Consider the following 19,363-nt stretch of genomic DNA (forward strand, 5'->3'; position numbering starts at 1 on the left):
GACAAGTGGATCCCAGCTGCGAGTTCAGCGCACAGTATTTTCAGAAAAGCACTGAAGTTACCAAGTGTCTGAAGTAATACTCTAATGCTAATAGCTGTAATTAGACAGACTTCAGAACTGTCAATAAGATTATAGATAAATAGCATGCATCCATATTATTGCCATCGAACTTCTTTACCAGTCCTAAAGTGGGGACCGTTGCCATGAACTGTTGGTGCAGCTTCTCAGCACCCTTTGGAAACCAACTGATGTATCAAGCAAGCAAGAAAGCTGGTTCTCTGGGAACAGCTGCCAGGAAAATGCTACTCAATAATCCAGTCCCAGCAGAATTATGTCAGCTAGATGGATTAGATGAGGTCTGCAGTCCTTTTCCACATTTAGTTTTAATTATAATGTGGATAATATTTAGGACGATTTCTATGAAAGGGTCACAGGCCTTTTTCTTTGGATCTTTCAGATTTTCTTTTTTAGTAAGTCTTGCAGGAGGCTGAAGCTGCAGGAACAAGCATGTCACTTATGACCACCCAAGAGCTGGTGTGAAGAAAAACAGTGGAAGAGGGAATATTCATGGAGACCAGTGTACTGACACCAAACAGCTCCGCCAAGCTGTAGTGCAAAGATCTTCCTAATCCAGAGAAACCTCTCCAGCAAGGCACGGGGGTGAGTCCTGCCGAGCTGGGCCGAGTCCCTGGGGAAGGTGTAGAGGCCTGCTTCTGGAGGCACACTTCATCCAGCAGCTTCCCTCTGGGAGCTGAGCACCGTGCTGTGTCACACGGCTGGCATTGGCTATAGGTTGTTACAGGAAGGCCCACAGCAACCAGCATGCCCAGTCGGAGATGTTTCTCTGAATGCTCATGCATTATGCATGGCTACATCCCAGCCTACTTCAAATGCATCACCTTCCAGTGTGAAAGATTACTTGTGTGTGAAAGTGGGCTGCAACTCCTCGAAGCCACCTATGATAACATTTTGAGCGAAGCATATGCCCAGCAGCAGTGGATTCCTCTGCTGCTCCCCCAAGGGGCTGTATCATGATCTACCACTGATACGATTATGCTGGACCTGCACGATGGTCAGGTAAAACATATTGCAATATTTCAAATGTTGCAAGCATCAGTTGCTTCACTGCAAGGAAAACAACAATACACTCATTTAGTGGTGCAAAGCCAAAGCTTCACCAAGCGGCCCTGCACCTTCTCAACATCCCCACCCAATTTTACACCAAGTATAAGTACTGTAAGTGCAAAGCAATGATACAGCTAGTTCAGTCCTGGCTGTTTGTTAATTAAAACTTGGGTTAAACTCAATGTTCTCTCTCCATTATTTCAGTAAAAATATGCTCTGTATTTACTGAGGTTTGTGTCTGCATCTGTTACATTCACAGACATATTCCAGAGTTTTCAGAAAGAAACCATCATTCCATTGATAACGAAGCTGGCAAAATTATACAACTCCAGGTTTTCACAAAACTGATATTCTGGGTTGAGACAGAGACGACATGAATAATAGATACTAAAAGAATCAATGAATCCAGTCTTTAGTTTTCATTCCTCTGAATTTTCAATTTCTTCTATTTTATCTGGGACTGATCAAAGAATTTTGCCGACAGAAATAATATTCTATGACTATTCCATGTTTTTTTCTGCAGGACCATTTCTGAATCATAAAGCACCACCCAAGAAAAAGAAAAAGATATGCAAATGATGTGGAAGTGAGGCAAGTGATTTATTTTAGCTGCGTTGATTTTTTTCAGATCTGTTTTTTTTTTTCAAGTCAGCATAGGACACATTGTATCATTTCATTTTCAGTAAATCTACCTCAGTTTCAAAAAGGAAAGCACAGAAGGAGAGAAATCCCGCTATTATTATAAATCATTAATTAAACAATAGAAGCATGTCCTTTGTTATTCCCCTCTTTATAATTTACGAAAGAATATTTTTTCTGATAAAGATGAAAAATATTTAGTTTGCCTTGAAATACAGGTGGTTCACCAATCTGACTCAGCAAATTAATGATTTTTTAAGGATCAGCAGAACATTGAGCCTTTTTGGAAACAAAACAACCAAAAAACCCAAACCCCACCTAACAAGGAAGTTTATCTGCAAAGCTCAGATGAAAAGACCCTGAAGTTTGTCTGTGGCTCTCCCATACAGCCTTTACAAATCGTGCCATCCTATGGAAAACCCTAGCCCTGGATCAAGGCATGGAAAGCCTGAGCTGCTGGAGGCTGGCATTTAACAGGTGCATGTTTACTTTCCAGCTACTCATCTTCCTTAAAAAAGCCCTCAAACCGTAAATGCAGTTAGGTGCTGAATTAAGACTGCAAAAATACAAAGCTCTCTAGAGACAAGTGGCTGTCTGCAAGATCTCCCCCTCCCCAAAAAAAAACCACTTTAGGAAGGTTTTCTGGCTCCTGTTACATAGAGCTGCGTTTATGAAACTAAGTCTGCACGCATCCTGGACTCTTTAATGAGATGATGCTATGGAGTAATCTCTCTCTCAGGGACCCTGTTGTGAGCATTGACATCATGTACTGTCTATTCAGTGTAAACATGCACCTTAAAATTAAAAAATACATTCAAACAAAGCCTGCCCAAAGCAGACAGCAGCCTGCCTGGCAGGATCAGCCGCTAGCTTTTCTCCCTCTAATCTGCCCACCGAGCAGCGTCACAGAGACTGTCTTTTATCAAAACAAAGGCTGGATGCTGGCTGGGAAGTGTGAAGCCGACTAAAAATGGCTGAAAAGCTGTCCAAGGCACCCGGGAAGGTAGCCAGCCCCACCCAGCACAGACACCAACCTGCTCAAAATAAGCTGAAAATAAGCCCAAAAGGGAGAAGCTATTGTTCCCCTCACCTACTCGGCCACAAGACATCATCGCAGTATTTTGCCCCCGAACAGTTCAGCAGAGTGCTTGAAAGCACAACGAAAGGATTCAGTATTTTTTTTAAAGCAATCCTACAGCAAATTACGACGTGTGTGGCAATACCGCGGCCGCCTCGGTGCTATTGCACTTCTTGCCGAAGCTGCGTTTTCTTTGTGTCAACGCTAGGCTAAGCCCTCGCTATGGGTGTGTCCGTGGGCAGGATGCACCCAGCCACCCAACACAACCGCCTCGAACCCTCGCGAGCCCGAGCAGGCACAAATTCACCATCGCCCGGCTTTCCTAAAGCCCCAAAGGTATGAAATCATGCCAGCGGCAGCCCGGCGGAGAGAGTCGGGGATGAGAAATGACACGGCTAACAGCAAGGGTGGATGCTTTGGGAATGAGCTGTAAGGTGGGAAGGAAGGTCCTGTATCCTGGATGCTTTCGGGGTGAGACAGCTGGAGACGGGAGAAATATAGTCAAAGAACAGAATTAAGGGCTTTTTATCTTTCTTTCTTAAATTACCCCCCACGAAAAGCTTCACGGGGAGGGAAAGAAAACAGCATGCAAAGGCCCACAGGTGAACAATGCAAAAATGGATGGATCCTGCCTTTGCCTCCTCTGACATGCAGTCCTTCTAGCATGCAACACTAGAATAGATATAATACCCTGACATTTCCAGTTGCTCCAAAGACAGTCCATCTTGGTGGAATCGGCACTGGCTTGCATCTCGGAGAGCTGAGGAATGGCCGGTCCTTTCGTCGGAGGCACTGCGTTACCAGTCAGGCATTCCCGAGCATGGGTGGGTTAGCGGGTATCGCTCCCGTCTCCCTGCTCGGCTCCGGACTGATGCTGTAAGCAGCACAGGCGGAGGGGGGAGGGCATATTGTACGCGCTGCGGTCTCCACTGCAGCAAATCAGCAGTGTGATGTGGTTGCCCTAGGGAGCAGGCTCCTTTCAAAAGGGGATGCAGTCCCCTTTCAAATCAAAAGCTTGCGCTCGGCGGCTTAGCCTCCTAAGCCATGGAAATGGTTAAGGCAACCTGATGGCAAAGAAATAAAAACAAATTGGGTGTGGGTGGAGGGGGGGTGGGGGGGTGAGCAGTGTTTCCTATGTGGCTGCATGGCTGTGACTATTCACGTTCCAGAAATTTCTTGACAGTGATGAAATCTGGTGTTTTCTCCCCCCCCCCTTTTTTTTTTTTTTTTTTTTTTTTTTTTTGCAAGGGACAAATTTTGCCCAACGCCTCCAGGTTTTGATACCCCCCTCTCCTCTGCCCATCTGGGTGAGGTTGGGGAGCAGTCAGGAGAAAACCAAAGTCAGGATCCAACCCCAACAGAGCAACCCACATTTTGCTATCTTTTTTCCCAAAACTATTTCAGAAACAGAACAAAATAGCAGAGTACCCACACCACCAGGGACCCCCCTTCTACCCCTGCAAACACAAGCACCCACAGGCATGGGGAGACCTGCATGGCCCCCAGCCCCTCATGCCAAGCCCTGCTACACCAGGATGCTGAGCACCGCAAGCTGCACCCAGGTTAGGGTGTGTGGGTATGAGTGCTGCCTCCTCTCCCTGCTCAAAATGCTGTATAAACCAGGATCCGAGGTGTAAGAGTGCAGGTATGCAGGACTATGTGAAAAAGAGTATGCTCTCTGTAGCAGCTGTAAGCCCACTAATAGCTGACTTTTAACACCACCCTTGACACTCCTCCCCCAGTAAGACACTGCCCCTGCCTCAGTTTCCCCATCAGTAAATTACTATAAGTAGCATCTCAGAGACATCATAACTAAGCAATGGCCATACTTGGCAAATACCAGGAAAGAAAATGCTTTACATCTACCCCATCTGCCTGCCTTTTCAGATTTTGGGGTGGCTATTAATCACAAAGAAACTCCTCCAAAAGTCACCCCATTTCACTGAAGAGTGACTTGAGATACAGCGTATCAGACTTGGTCCAGTCATCGCTGGCAAAATGATCCCAGCTGGGAAATCTCTCAGGTCTGAGGTTGCGTTTAATCTTTTAGATAATGCTAGTTTATGAAACAATTTTACTTTAGCCATGCTATACTGAGTTTCTATATGTACATGTACACGTCAGCATGGGGAACAGAGCTTGAATCTCTCTGGTTTTTTGGCTCCAAAACCAAACGGTCTTTAACACCTGAGTTAACAGAGATCTCCTCCAACCGGCAGCGGCAGGTCATTTATCCTTCCCTCAGGTAACTCATCTCACAGATGAAAGTCAAAATTTAAGGAGAGATTCACCACAGTGTGATCTTAACCTTTACCTAAAAAACTCTGCAGGGATTACGGAGGTCAACAGCTATTGTTCATGTTTCAAAACCATCTTTGAAATTCCCCCAAAGACTTGCTTAGGCTTGAATCCAGCATCTTCAGTCCCCTAACAGGGAAACAATTAATTGGTACGGAACTGGGTTCAATTGTCATTGCATATATTAAGATTAAATAATCTACAAATAACGTTACAAGTCTTGATTTTGTGTTCTTCCTGACTATGTCAAGCAGGAAACTGGTTGGCAAGGGATGATTTCTCATCACGGACTGATTGGTTTAGAACTTTTGCAAGAGCAGAAAATATCCCGATTGATACTTTTTGCCCTGCACGCTGTTTGCAGCTCTGTGATAGGGTTCCCAGCACCAATCCATAATACAAGGTATTTACAAGCAGTGTATATAAAACAGAGCCATCATTCACATGAAACTCATAAATCCTGGAGTCCCTGAAAAAAAGCCAAAGAGACCTTTATCTTAGCACACCAGTTAAACTCATGGCTATTGGGCACGTACCACCAGCAACACAGCATTGGGAAGACACAAAATCTCTGCTTAGACTCACTGTAACCCACATTTCTCAGTCAGGTATAAAAGACAAGTTCCCTTTGAACAGAAGAGTTGTCCCTGTACGCTGAACATCTCAACATTGTATGAACAGTGATGGTTTCTCCTTTCTTTCACTGTTGGTAAGGATCTTTCTTGCCCCAGACTTCAGGTCTCCAGCTCCTTCCCCAGGCTACCAAAATGAACCATACCATCAGTTCTTCTGCTTAAACTCTTCCTTCCCTTGGAGAGTGTCTCTTCAGGCCTGGCCCATGTGATTGGACTGTCCCATGCTACTTCCAGAGCTATTTTAATTCATGGGCACCAGACCCCATCACTTTACCACCAGTAACAAGAACAATACATTTGTGTCAGAAACAGAACTGAACTGGAACTGTGAGTTGAACATACTTAGAAAATGCAAATAAGCTAAGAAGGTCTTCCAGCGTGCACTCACTTATCCCAGGAACCAAGTCAGGTGATGGACAGAGGCAGTGCTTGGCATTAACACTGTATGTGTGTCTACACAGACATTCACAAAAAGTCTAACAAAATCCCAATCAGCACTGGGTGGATCCATGACTAAAATGGCAATTGATAAAAAATGCACTTCTACAATGAGAATTTTAATTATGTATACAGTAATTACTAAGCCAGAATTAGGATGAAGCAGTGGGTCATCAACAGACTGAGGGTGAGAACTACTTCTCTGGAACAGAACTAAACCAGGACCACCAACTAAACATTTACTGAGCAGGCTGGAAGGTGCAAATAAGCATAGCATTGCCTGGATCTCAAAAGAGTGAGACATGCACAGGTCAGAGATCTTGGCATCAACCGCGGGACACTGCAGCATTGGAAAGTTTTCCTGTGATGATGAATAGAAGCAGGATTAAAAGCAGTAAGTGGAATTTGCTTCCCTTTCCTTCAGAGCAGTGTCCATGAGAAGCCTCCTTCTGCCGCAGAATGTTACTGAAGTTATTATAGATCTTAAGATGTTTTAGTAAGGTCACCTAAAGCTCAGTGTTGATGGCACTGCCACAAGCCAAGTGGGCTCTTCAGTATTTGCCTGTTAAGTAGCTCTGCTGGAGATAATGACCCACGTACATAGGCTGTGTGGGGCAAAGACTCAGTAAAAAAAGTTACCTGCTTGCTTTCAGCCCATCCTAACCTCCCATTGAGGGAAACCTCTGGCCAAGAACATCAGTAGGGTATTGCTGTCTCCCTCATTCCTTTCCACCCCTCCAACCTCAGCAGGGATTGCTGGATGAGGTGCAGGTTACAGCTCAGCAAAGGACACAGGCACCCTGCCATGGTGCGTGGGCCACCAGTGTTGTGCTCCCAGGGACACAACAAGCCCTGCATCAGGACTAACTCCCCAGTCCTGCCTTGCTCCCCTCCAAAAGCCCTCCCACTTCCATGGTGACCCAGCCTGCCTGTGCACCACTGATGAGCTCTGGTGCCAACAGTTAGCAAGGCTTTTTAGGTAAATAAATTTGAATTGACATAATGGTCCATAAGAGCTCAGCGGTACCCACTGTTCTACCACGGGAAAGACCACACATGGCCCTAAACTTCAGGGATGTACCTGAAGGAGGTTCGTAAGGGCAGGGCTGGAAGGCAGGGTGGAAATCAGCATTGGTTTCAAAGAATATTTAATAACAAATTCAAAGATAGAGCTGAAGCCATCACCAGTTCTGCTCTAAGTGCAGTGACTTTGAAGACACTTTGGACTGAGTATATTTTTCAGAACAGCGCTCTGCATCAGTCCTCGTCAATGCATTGTGGGACACATTGAGGGCAGCGCCAGATCTGCAGCATGGTGCTGTAAGATCCTGACATTTAGCACTTTAGGAGAACAATAGCATTAAGGGAGATCGCTGGGTTTTTCTTCTAAGCTAATTTGTTCTTAGCATTAGCAACAAAAATAGAGGGGATGCTATTTTAAAAGTTGTTTTAATATGTCTCCAAGCTCTAAAGAGCAATGGGGAATTTTTGCCTGAGTACTCCACGCCAAGGGCAGCCAACAATTACATTTTCGTGAGGAGGCTGTCAATAGCAGAGGGATGGGCCAGGTCCTGTCCCTGCTCTCATCCTTCCCACTGTCTTGCACTCATTCTTGCAAATTTTCAGGGCTGCAGAATCACTTAAGAGGCAGCTCAGGTGAAAAGGCTATGAGCTGGGAGATGCTGACGGCTATTTCACATCCATCACTGTTCACAGTATAGGTGGTACATAGACAGCTCTGTCCTTGCTTGCTGTCTTTTGCCCCAGGTCTTTGGTATTTTCTCTTAGGAGATGTAACGCAGTGATTAATTACTTTTTTCCTTAGGTCTTTAGACCACAAAAGGAATCAATAAGCTGGTAAAAAAGACAATACGGTCTTAAACTGGTACAATTTAAGTCTGGAGCTAAATACTCATAACAAAAGAAACCCTGCGTCCCAGCATGCCACATAATGTTCCAGCTTCCCTGTGAGTTCTTGTAGAAGTCTTGAAATGCCTGGATTTATGAGGGATTTTTTAAATAATCAGTCAAAAGATTTGGGTAGTTCAGAAGGACAAGAAGTTGGTTTTAAGATGTGTTTCTAAGCTTCTGCTCTGATACCTCTGTTTCACTTTCTGCTCAGCAGAACTGTTCTTCATGCCCATTTTTGCTCAAAGTCTGAGATTATCATATGGTCTTCAGCAACAACCATGTGACATGAGTCAAATGAGCGGGTGAAAGAATCAGTGGGATACATTTGCTTCCCTCACTGGGAATGAGGTGGCCTTTCCTTGAATCCTAATAAATGAGCCTTTTGAGGGGAAGCCCTTAGATTGTTAAGAATCAGTTTCCCATTTTGGTTTTTGAACTGCCAATGTGCAGTCCCTCAGCAAACCTGTCACTGATCCTCTTCACCAGCCATCCCAGAGGTGGCTGGCACTTCTGCAGAGCCATCTGAGCTCACCAACTACTGCAGGCAACAGCAAGTGTAACACATAAGAATCAGTTTTGATTTACTCCTGGCTGTTCAGCAGTAGATAATTTCTCTTGTTTCTTTAATGTTATTTTTGAACTGTGAGGATCACAGAAATGAAGGCTCTATTCCTGCCATTGACCTAGAAAAGTCTTTTGATTCTCTCCAGTGGGACTACTTTTTTTCAGTTGCTGGGAACCTTAGAATTGGGTGTTTCTCTCCAGTGGGAGAGGTAGTTGGTACATCTTCATTCCACCTTTAAGATTTGATAAGTAAAGCTGATGAGACCCTAAAACTGGCTGACCTACTGCATTCCTCCATTGCAGAGGGCTCTTACAACACTTGCAGCTTATCCCTATTTTCAAGTCTGCACTACTAAATTTTTCTCTCTTACAGCATTGCTGGTGCTGCAGCTGGCATTATTAATTCCATTTCATTAACTGATCTTCCTAATGGACTGGAAGACAAAAGAGAAGACAGTTCTGAGACCACAGCATGGCTGGGCCTCAGGAGATCTGTGTTCAGTCCTCACATCTGCCACAGGCTTCCTATGTGACCTTGGGAATCATCTCTCTTAGAGCTCTGGGTCTGCTTGGTCTATTTAAATTTGGGGCATCATCTGCTTTTTAAGCTTCATTTCTGCAGCACCCAGCACAACATCTGCTGGTCTAGTAAGGGAGCCTTGCTCATTTTTGCAACACAACTTGCAGGCTGGTGCTACTGGCTGTCGTTCTTGGACCAGGAGAGATCAAGTAAGATTGTAAAGATGAATTGGGATTGCATTGCTCTTAGAAATGGTGAAATCCTGCCTCGTGCTGTGCAAGGATGCTGGGGGGCAGAGGAGCCTCCTCTTTAGCCAAGCATGCCCAGAAGAGATGAAGACGACATGTTTTTAGTAAATTCTCAAAGCAAGGTCTGAAGCCCAGTGCCTGAGCTGGGGAAACAAAGCCTGGACTTTGCCACATGGGTGTGCCACAAGGCACCAGGGACCTTGTCTCTGCCAGGGCAAGGTCCTGTGCTGGGAGCAGAGGAGGTGGCCCTGGAGCAGCTCTCACTGGCTCTCCTCCTGCACTGCTGACACCCTGCAGCGTGCAGGGCAGGCACAGCCTCTCTGAGCTGCTTTGCTGGGAGGAGGAGGAGGCAGTAAGAGGCAGAAATAAGAGTGTGAGCTGGGACCATGCCAGTACAAGCACGCAGGTACATGGCACAGTGGTGCAGAGGGAGCCATGCCCCAGGTGGGCAGCCCTGCTGCAAGCCCAGGCAAAGCACCACACCAACGCAGCTCTGCCACACAGCAGCACTGGGCAGGTCCTTCCCGGTCAAGTCCTGCCTTTTGCTCCTCCACACATCCAGGTCCTGGGCTGAGGCAGCTCTGGTGCAGCCCCAGCAAAGATATGCCCACAGAAATACCTAAAGCCTTGCTTCCAGCTTCCAAGGGCCACCCCTCGCTCCTTCTCTGCTGGGATCAGGCCCAAGGCTGGAAGTTCCAGGTGCCAATTCAAGGGCTGGGATGCTCTATCCAAGTGCAAAACGCAACTACAAATTGTGCAAATGTGACTGCAAATTAAACCAACAGCCTGCAGACACAGGCTCAGGAGACCGAGGTTTCATTTGCAGCAGTGCCACAAGCCCTTGATTCAGGTTGGGATTCTCATAAACAGCCAGGGGTGCTGGCAAATGAGCTGTGGTTTGCAGCATTTCTGCTGGCTCCTCTGCTCCTGTACCCTGCACTCCTCCCGCTAGCCCAAACCAGGTGGGTACGAGAAGGTGCAGAATAACTTACCTCAGACCAAGCTCCTCTCCCCAGCCCCTGTTGCCAAAAATCCGTAATTTTGTTTGGGGAAGGGAGTACCCAGCAGGCCCTGAGCTGCTCACCCCTCTGCACCGTGCTGGAGAGCTGCTTCAAGCATCTCAGCACAGACATCTTTGCCTCCCCCACCACTGCCCCCCCACCACTGCGCAGGGAGGCCGGGAGGATAAACGCATTAGTGGTGGAGGTGTGCGGATACTGTGGCCATGCACGTACTGGCTCGACCGACACACAATTGTCATGGCAACCTCAGCTTTCCCTGGAAAACAGCAACGGATCACTAATACACCACTGGATGCAATAGCCACAACCGCCTGCTCCCTAGATGCAAGACACCTGGGTACCAAAATGCTCTCTGCAAACTTCTTCTGGAGGGCTACTAATTACTTAACCTGTAAAATTCAAGCAGAACACACCTTACACCCGTTAAGTCAGTCACAGTAACTTCTTCTAAGAGTCTGTGCAGTTCTTGAAATCGTATTTAAGTGTATTTAAGGGGGATGATGCTCACCAACTTCTAGATTATACTTGGGCTGGGAAGTCGGCTGCTAATATGGAAAAATCTCGGCTGAGGTTGCAGAGGAAAGGGGGATAGGCTGGACAGGGGCAGGTAAGAAAGCAGCTGCCCCTGTCCTGAGCAAATGCAACCCTACAGCACTTGCAAAAGTGATGGAGCGGGGAAAGACCGTGACTGCTTATTGCAGCAATGCTACCAGTGCTGCATGCAGTGCTGCATGATGAACGAGAAGCGCATTAGTACTGTCCAAGGGAGGAAAAAAAACAACAAAAAGATAAATGAAGGACATAAAATACTGGTGTGGAAGGCAGAAATGTCAGTGCAAGGCTGCAGGAGGGGGAAAGCAAAGAAAAAATATGAGCAGGGCTCTGGTGAGAGCCAGTATGAGCACTGGGTAGAGAAATGCTTTGGACAGTGAAGCAGCACTCTGATTTTTAAATGTTATTATGGGCCTCTAGGGTAATTAGAAGAATTAGATCAGGAAATGATGCGCTAGAAGTGTTGCCTGGAAAGTGGTCAGAGTTGTGTTTGCTGGTGAAATGAGCGGGGAAAATGGTTTTGTGGGGCATTTTAGGACATCAGCTAGATTAGGACATCAGAAGAGCTACACACAAAAGCAGTGATGGCTTGAGTACTGGGAGGGGGGGGGGGGGGGGGTGGCCCTGCCCCAGCACATCCCCTCACACAGGTCACAGAGGGAAGAGTAAAGGATGAATCACACGTATATATCTTATGGAAGATACCATAAGCAAGGTCAAGCAAGCAAGCTTCCATCCTCAAATCAGCAAAATATGTAATGAAAATCCACACCCTGGAGCCACCTCATTAGGAACTTAACATCAGTCATCCCTAAAACTTGGTATCTCATGCATACAGATGCAAAATGGGGAAAAAGAAGAAAAAAAATACAGAACCCAGATAAAGCCACTGATTTTGTGGAAATGGGTTTCTCTCTGAAAAACAGATTCCAGCTCTCAGTACTTGAATATCATGTATCCTCGCTCCCCCTCTCTGCACACAATGAGAAAGTCCTGATTTGGATGCTGACGTAGAGTGTCTGAGAAAAGACAATTTTATTTCCCATTCTCAAGGCCAAAGGATTAAACATAGATCAGCAAAACTATTTCACATTTAGAAAACCAAACTAAAAAGCCTAAATTCAGATTTTCCTGACAATATCATTAAACTTCATAAGCCACATTTTCCTGGTAGCTTCTGCAAAGGAATGACAGCTCTCCGCTCTGGGAAAAGGATGAATATATAATAGGAGGTATAAAGTGAATTTAAATATATTTATGTAAAATGGAATTATTTTGCCATCTTTATGAATTAATAAGTAGCATGAAAGTTCACTGGACAACAATGAAGAAGGGATAATGTTTTCCTTATGTCACAGTACATTTAAACATTGCTTCAATAATGGATAGCATGTGGATATGGTGGAAGTAGCAATAATTTCAGAGTAACAGTGTAGATTTGCAGAGATACAGAAATAGCTGTTATGCCAGAGCACTGCACATGAACAATGCGAGGTGGAAGGACAGCATGCTACATTCTCTGCATGAATAGTGAATTCCCTTGCAACAGGTTTGGCTTTTGCAGAAACTGGGGAATTCCAAACAGAATAGTAAAATAGGTCTGGGGGAGCATTGCAAAAGGTCTGCTGGGATTTCTGAACTGCTTTCCCTAAGTATTCATTCTCTGCAAACATTTAAGTACATGGGGCTTTGCTGAAACTTCCTGACTGAGACAGGTACCACCAAACAACCCTTTGCCCTTTATCAGACACCTCGTTCTTAATAAAAACATACAGGGACCAAAAGCACAATATTCCTGTGTCCCAAGGCTCTTGCATTTCATATGCCAGATACTTACAAATAATTTCTTGCAAATGAATCAGAGATAAAACATAATGGCATTACATTAATTTTAAATTATGATAAATTCAAGAAAACCACAATCTTTGTATATACCAACAAGATGAACCTAACCCCCAAACCCAAACGCCATTAATTTGTTTTGGATGAACCTTATCTTTCACAGGTACAGTAGACGTGAATGCCAGGCAGGTCCCTGAGTCCTGCTGGTCTGCAGCACCTGCAGGTCCAGGCTTTGGAAACATCAGCCTCTGAGCACCCCCAGCTTGAAGCTGAGAGACATCAGCCCTCTAGATTAGGATGGCTGGTACTGGGGGCCAAAAGAGAAGGGACTGTACTCCATTTTGGAAGCAGCAGCTTTTACCTTTTCCAAAACACTTGCTTTTTAACTGGGGGTGGGTGGGGTGGGGGTGGTGTCCTCCGTTTTTTCCCCAGGTTGCCTAATATTTAAAGTGATCAAAGTTTCCTGTGAACCACAGCTTCTAAGTTTCAGATAAATATAGCCACACTGCCTCAGAATTTGTTTGTTTTCCTCAAGTTGCAAACCTGCAGTCAAGACCTACTTATTTTGGAGCAGAGAGAACTGCTGCTCGTCACCACTTGCTTCAGCGACCTGGGAGGAGCACGGCCCTGCACACAGGGTGCAGCTCCATGGCGACTTGGGGCAAACCGACCAGCAGCCTCTGTGCTGGCTCGAGGGGCCAGAGCAACCCTGCAGCAGGCAGAAAGCAAACGGAGGCGTGATGCACAGAGACAGGCTGCTTATAGGGATGCACGGAGAGGGTGATGGAGGTGGCTGTGGCTGAGCGTTGTGACATGCCCAGCCCACACTGACACACAGAAGGGCAACCTTGAGCCTTTCGAGGCACGCTGAGCTCTGTGGGCTCCAAGGGTATGGCTGAAACCACGTGTAAGGGCAGAAAGGTCCTAGCCCCCCCCTTCCTTGCCCACCCACGCATACCCACTCAGCCCTGTACAATTTATTTTGGCCTCCCCATTAGCTGGGAAGTAAATGTGGCAATTACTTTGCACATCTGAAGTGTCAGAACCCTTCCACACATTTCTCTGAAGCTAAATAATTAATGCAGAGCTCTGATCAGCATGAATCTCATGGAATCCTCAGACAGTGTGGAGTGACACTCATTTTTACATCTCGATGCCTGAGACAGGGCTTTGTTAAGAGGTCAAGGATGGATAGGCTTCCCAGCCACCCAAATGGGAAAAAGGGCTTGGCTTGGGGTTTATTTTGGAAAAGAAAGTTTCTGCCCTGCTTTGTGCTTAGCATGCCACAAAGAGAAGCAGCCTTTAAAATCTGCATGCTTTGCAAGTGATGGAGGATAAAATATACTTCTTTTCCATGAAAGACATCCTGCATTAAGTAGCACCCAGCAACTTGTTTATCTCAGTGCCTCCTTAGAGGCACCACATCTAAGAGGCTTTTTCCTTCCAACCAACAAACAGGAGGGGTCACGTAGAAGATACCAGGTGTGCGGCTGCCAGGGGTGAGGCTCGGATCCTGCAAACCAGACCACCACAGCAGGACCTAGCTCCTACAGCAGGATCAGGCCCCATGGAGTCATGTCTGCGTAGGTGGGTTTCCAGCTTGGCCTCTGGTGGCAGGGCGAGCTGGTGTCCCTGCAGGGTGAGAGCCTTTCCAGCAAGAGACTGCTGCATGAGAGATGCAGGAAGAGATGGTGGCTGTTGCTTAAGGTCCGTTCTCTCCTGCAAGTTCATTCTTTCTGAATCAATTCCCCATACAAAGCATGTCAGCCACCCAAAAAGCCCTATCGAGCCCTGCCTGTGCCATGCAGGTCTGTGTGAGCTGCCACTCTTTTCCCTGCCCTCCCCTGTTTTGCCCTCAAACTGCAAATAATCTGTTTTTTACCACGAGGAGGGCAGCTGCGCAGCAGACACATGGAGCTATTACATGAGCAAGCTGGGTACCTTTGGAGTCCCAAAGTGCAGAGGAGGGGTAAGATCTTCACCTCTCCAGGGAGGAGATGAAGGAGATGAAGGTAAAACAAAGGGATTACATTAAAGCTGAACTCTTCTGACCCCAAATGCCACAGCCACAATGACACCAGCTCCAAAACCCACTGTCCCTGCCCTGTCTCATGCACTTCCCCTCTGAGCATCAAAGGGCACATTCATGGGCTCAGGGAGGATGCTTTCAACCCCTGCAGCAACACCAGTCAGGGACCTCAAAAAGTTGCCTCTCCCTAAAGGGATTTCCTCCTCAGCCATAGTTCTGTACAACAGGAGGTAAAGGCCTCCTTGCAAGGAAAAGCAAATATTTTGGAAATCATGTACTTTAAGTCTATGCCTGGTTTTGCCTCATCCAACACGTTTCCATGGAAGCAGAGGAGGGAGGGGGCAGCCTGCGGCTGCAAATCACAGCTATCTCACTGCCTGCTCCCAAGTCTGGAGAGACAAATAGATCATTAAAAACAAAACAAAACTGAAATTAAAAGAATCCCTTTTGATAGTAGACAGCTGATATTTAGTGCTGTAATGTTTTTAGGGACTGGGATCCAAGCACATCCCAGCTGAATGAAACTGAACTTGGGCTCATTCTCAGAGGAAACAGACTATGCGTTGAATAAAATGATTTTTGTTCTTTTGTTGATCACATTGGTGCGGTGATTGTGTGAGCACAGAGAATGGCAGCGCAGCACACAAAGGGAGTTACATAAAAGGATTAAAAAGATGTTCAGCATGGTTTGAAGGAGTGTATTGCAGAGAGTGACCAAAACAAGGATGGTTTAGGAAATACAGACTGTTTAGAAAAATGGAAGGTTTATCTGTTGATCCAAACCTGGTTCTGATCTCATGAGTGAGTCTCCTGAAATCAGTCTGTCAATCAGTTGCTCTTATCAACATGTCCTTTGAGCATAAACTTATTTTTTACTATAACCAGAAAGTTCTCCTGGCCTTAAACTAGCATCTTGAGGCATCACCACATTCAAACAAAACATGCAGTTCCTTACAGCTTGCGAGCATGTTGCAAATACATCTTCTTGCTGTTGAGCCAGGCGCATTTCACTGGGAGCAATTACCATATATCCTCAGGTAAGAGCTGCCTCTTACCCAAAACGTTGCACTCGGTGACTTGAACATAGCCGCTCCACACAGCTGCTCTCGAGCGACAGAGCTGGATCTACCCAGTCACCTCGTGCCAGCTCCCAGCAAGATAGCAGGGCTGATATATATGTGCAGCCATTACGTGAGCAAATGCAAAATGTACTTCCTGCAGTTACGCCCCTCAGAAAAATATCTGTTTTACAGCAGCCTGCCTTCTCCCAAAAGGCAGCAGAATTTCTTACCAGTAGTTTTTTGGTGGTTTTTTTTTTTTTTCTTTCTTGACTACCGGGCAAGAAAAATGAGGCACACCTACAAAAACCGCCAATTAGAAAATATAGTTGCAGACTCTACTGAGTTAAAAATCCTGAGTTTTTAGTGCTTCTGAGATTTCCTCCCCACAGCTCTGTGTAATGGATTTGGAGCTGTTCTCTATAGCTGCCTGAACGCTGAATTTCTGAATACTCTGATCAATACTGTATTGAATACCGATACCTATGATCTAATGACAGCTCTGGGTGCATCTATTACTTAAGTTTAGTAGATAGCTTTCAGGGGGAGAAAAGCAAAAATTGAAAGAATAGGTCAAATAAATGAATTTTTTAGATACTACATGGGAACAGGGAAACGTGAGATGAAAATGAATCTACTGGGGAAAATGTAGAGATTTAGCTAGGAGCAGGACTGACCCCATTTCCGGAACTTGCAAAGGTCCCAGGCAACTCCATACCAGCAAATCCTAATGAGCGAGCGGCAGTATCACCAAAGGTATCATTCTTGCCTTTTCTGGCCAGTGAAATTCACTGCTAAAAGGGGGTTCAAGCCAGCAGACCAGATAGGGTAGGGCCCAGCAAACACCTTTATGCACAGGCTGGAGGCAAAGTCTGCGGTGGTGCCAAGTACCAGCATCCTGGCAGGACCTGCAGGGAAGCACTGGTTTGGTTTTCATCTCTGGTTAGTGCTTGGTTTCTTTCTTCATCCCAGCAACAGGAATTGCCTGGCGGTACTGCTTGGTAACATGAACTGTGATAAACCAAGATTTCTTCCTTCTTAAAAAATATGGACATCAAATCGTAATAGTGATTTGTCGCTTGTTTCTACCTATGACATCAATGAGCGAGCCATTGAGTGTCCACTGGGCCCAATGGTCTGAAGGTGAAAGCGTCATGTATCCCATTCCCAACCCTGAGCCCACAAGGACAAGGTTCTGCAAGTTTTACAAACATGTAACTCAACAAAGGAAGAATGGTGCACCTAAATTCTTGGACCAAGCAGGAATGAACTGGAAAGTGAGCAGAAAAGTAGTGCAGTTGAGTCTGGAAGATACCAGAGAAGCATTTGCCTCTAAACAGTGCGGGACAGTGATCCCCAGAGTCACACAGCAGTACAGGCTGGACAGGGAGCATCCGAGGGAGACGGGCTAAGGGAAAGGGGGAAAGCTGTCAATAAAATCAAGCGGTGTGGCAAAGAGAGGAGGAAGGAGGAGGCTAGCAGGGCAGCTAGCGCTGGAGCCATGTGTGTTTACCTCGTGCTGTGTACCAGTGACCTTGAGAGTGATGCCATTATCTAATGATGCCAAATAGTAGGAGGCACAGAACAAATTAATTACAAATGGGAGATTAGGCTTACGGTCTGATAAGCAGCTCACGGAGTTCAATGAAGAGAAGTTTTAATGAGATTAAGTGACAAAGCCATCACTTAGAAGGAAGCATTAAACAGACTACAGACAAGGAGAAAGAACTGGGGGCGAAGGCAGAGAACTATTAAAACCATCTGTGTTATTAAAAGAAGAGTAAACAAGGCCTGCGCCTCTCAGGGAGAAATGGAGATGATAGTAAGGCGTGCTGGCACTGCCGGTGGGAACTCTTCCCTTGACCGTATTGTACACAGCATCTGAGTCAGGCTCAGGGGGATAGCCATGGAGTGCAGCAAGGGAAACCCATCACACATTGGGACCAACAAGATGAGCAAAGCACTAGCTAGCTTGGTATGAATTACTGCAAGCAAGAGCTTGAAGAGGAGGTCCAGGAGGCCTGGGTTACTAGGGCATTGCAGCAGGCTTGATGGAGAAGACCTTTATCATGGTCCACTCCCAAGAGCAAATACAGCAAGACACTGGATGGTAGCAATCAAGGAAAGAAACAGGCTAGCATTTCAGGCTAAGAAGGGCAGCTCTTAAATAATAATAGCTACTGCTAATGATGAATAATTAAAGCAGACCATTTGGTCCTCCAGCCCTTACGTAGTTCCGTTCCTCTAATGTACAGCAGAAGCATCATTTATAGTACGTCACGCGCTCACACGGACTGGATGTGCTTCATCTCCTACCAAACCCACTGTCTCCTTCTCCATGAGCTGTGTTTAAAGCTGAGTTCAAATATAATGGGAATGGAAGCAGGTTCGAATCAGACTGATGAGAGACCTAGGGTGTAAAGAGTGTAAAGGCAGCCTCATCTTACCATGCAGCAAACGTGTGCAACAGTAGGGACTGGAGATAACAACCCCTGTTCACATCACCTACAAGTAATGGGCCAAAACAGTTCCTGAAGAGAGTCATGTCATCTTTCAGTGGAGGAGGGAAGACTTCTGTATGTCTGTTTTAAAAGGAAATACTGGACATGTTTCCTTATCTTTCCTTTTCATGATGGGACAGGTGCAGTTGGGGTAAGTGGGGATGACTGACATTGCCGGGCACATGGTGACTCACTGGCACAAGAGTTCACCAATTCTCACTTCTCAAATGGATCCAATTAGGGAAAAGGTTTGGGAACAAAGAGATCAGACCTCAGCCCCCTCACTTGTCTCCTCTCTCCCTTGCCTTTCTACCTACCCCTCCACCTGAAGGGTAATACCATGGCGAGGGGATTGGGTGACCGAAAAAAGGAGTGGGCACCAAGCAAAGCAGGGCTGACCCTCAACCAACACAAAATGGTGGAATTTCTTGGTTTCAGGCATTAAGCAATTCTCCTTAAGACTGAAATTCATCCTTCGCTTTCTGAGGAAAGGACCTTACTGCATGCTGTTATCTCGGCCAGCAAAAGATCCTGATCTTACCGGGTCTCCAGGCACTACAAATAAAATAAGAGCTAAAACCAATGAGCACAGAGCTTGCTTTCTCCTTAAGAAATCAGGGATCAATTTGTGTGTGTTAAGAAACACATCTAGCACTGCAGCCTTTTGAAGTTATCTGCTATTCCCCTAATTTCCCTTGCAATGCAGATTATCCAAATGTAGATCCCTGGGTGCTCTCTAATACACAATTCCAGTAAATATTTACATCCTCTCTCTTCCTATTTTGGTTTGAAAAATGCTAAAAGGATGCACAGAGGGTGCCTCAGCATTTTACACTCTTCAGTTTGGTCTGCCAAAGCAAAACCCTGGAAGAGTGACAGCGGAAAGGTGTTGCGTTCTCACTT

General features: G+C 45.9%; 1 protein-coding gene across 2 annotated transcripts in view; it reads right to left on the bottom strand.

The window, feature by feature from the left end:
• Nucleotides 1-19,363, bottom strand: part of RTN1 (reticulon 1) — a 120,517-nt gene that overhangs the window by 13,287 nt on the left and 87,867 nt on the right. Inside the window, exon 1 of one of the 2 annotated variants that reach the window (XM_056347404.1) lies at nucleotides 3,533-3,835. The exons of the other annotated variant lie outside the window; for it this stretch is intronic. Within the exon in view, the coding sequence (XP_056203379.1) occupies nucleotides 3,533-3,593 (61 nt within the window). The 5' untranslated portion in view covers nucleotides 3,594-3,835. Of the gene's footprint in view, nucleotides 1-3,532; nucleotides 3,836-19,363 lie in introns of those variants that run through there. 2 annotated transcript variants of the gene reach the window in all.

This window comes from Falco biarmicus, chromosome 7 (genome assembly GCF_023638135.1).
Source record: "Falco biarmicus isolate bFalBia1 chromosome 7, bFalBia1.pri, whole genome shotgun sequence".
NCBI lineage: Eukaryota > Metazoa > Chordata > Aves > Falconiformes > Falconidae > Falco > Falco biarmicus.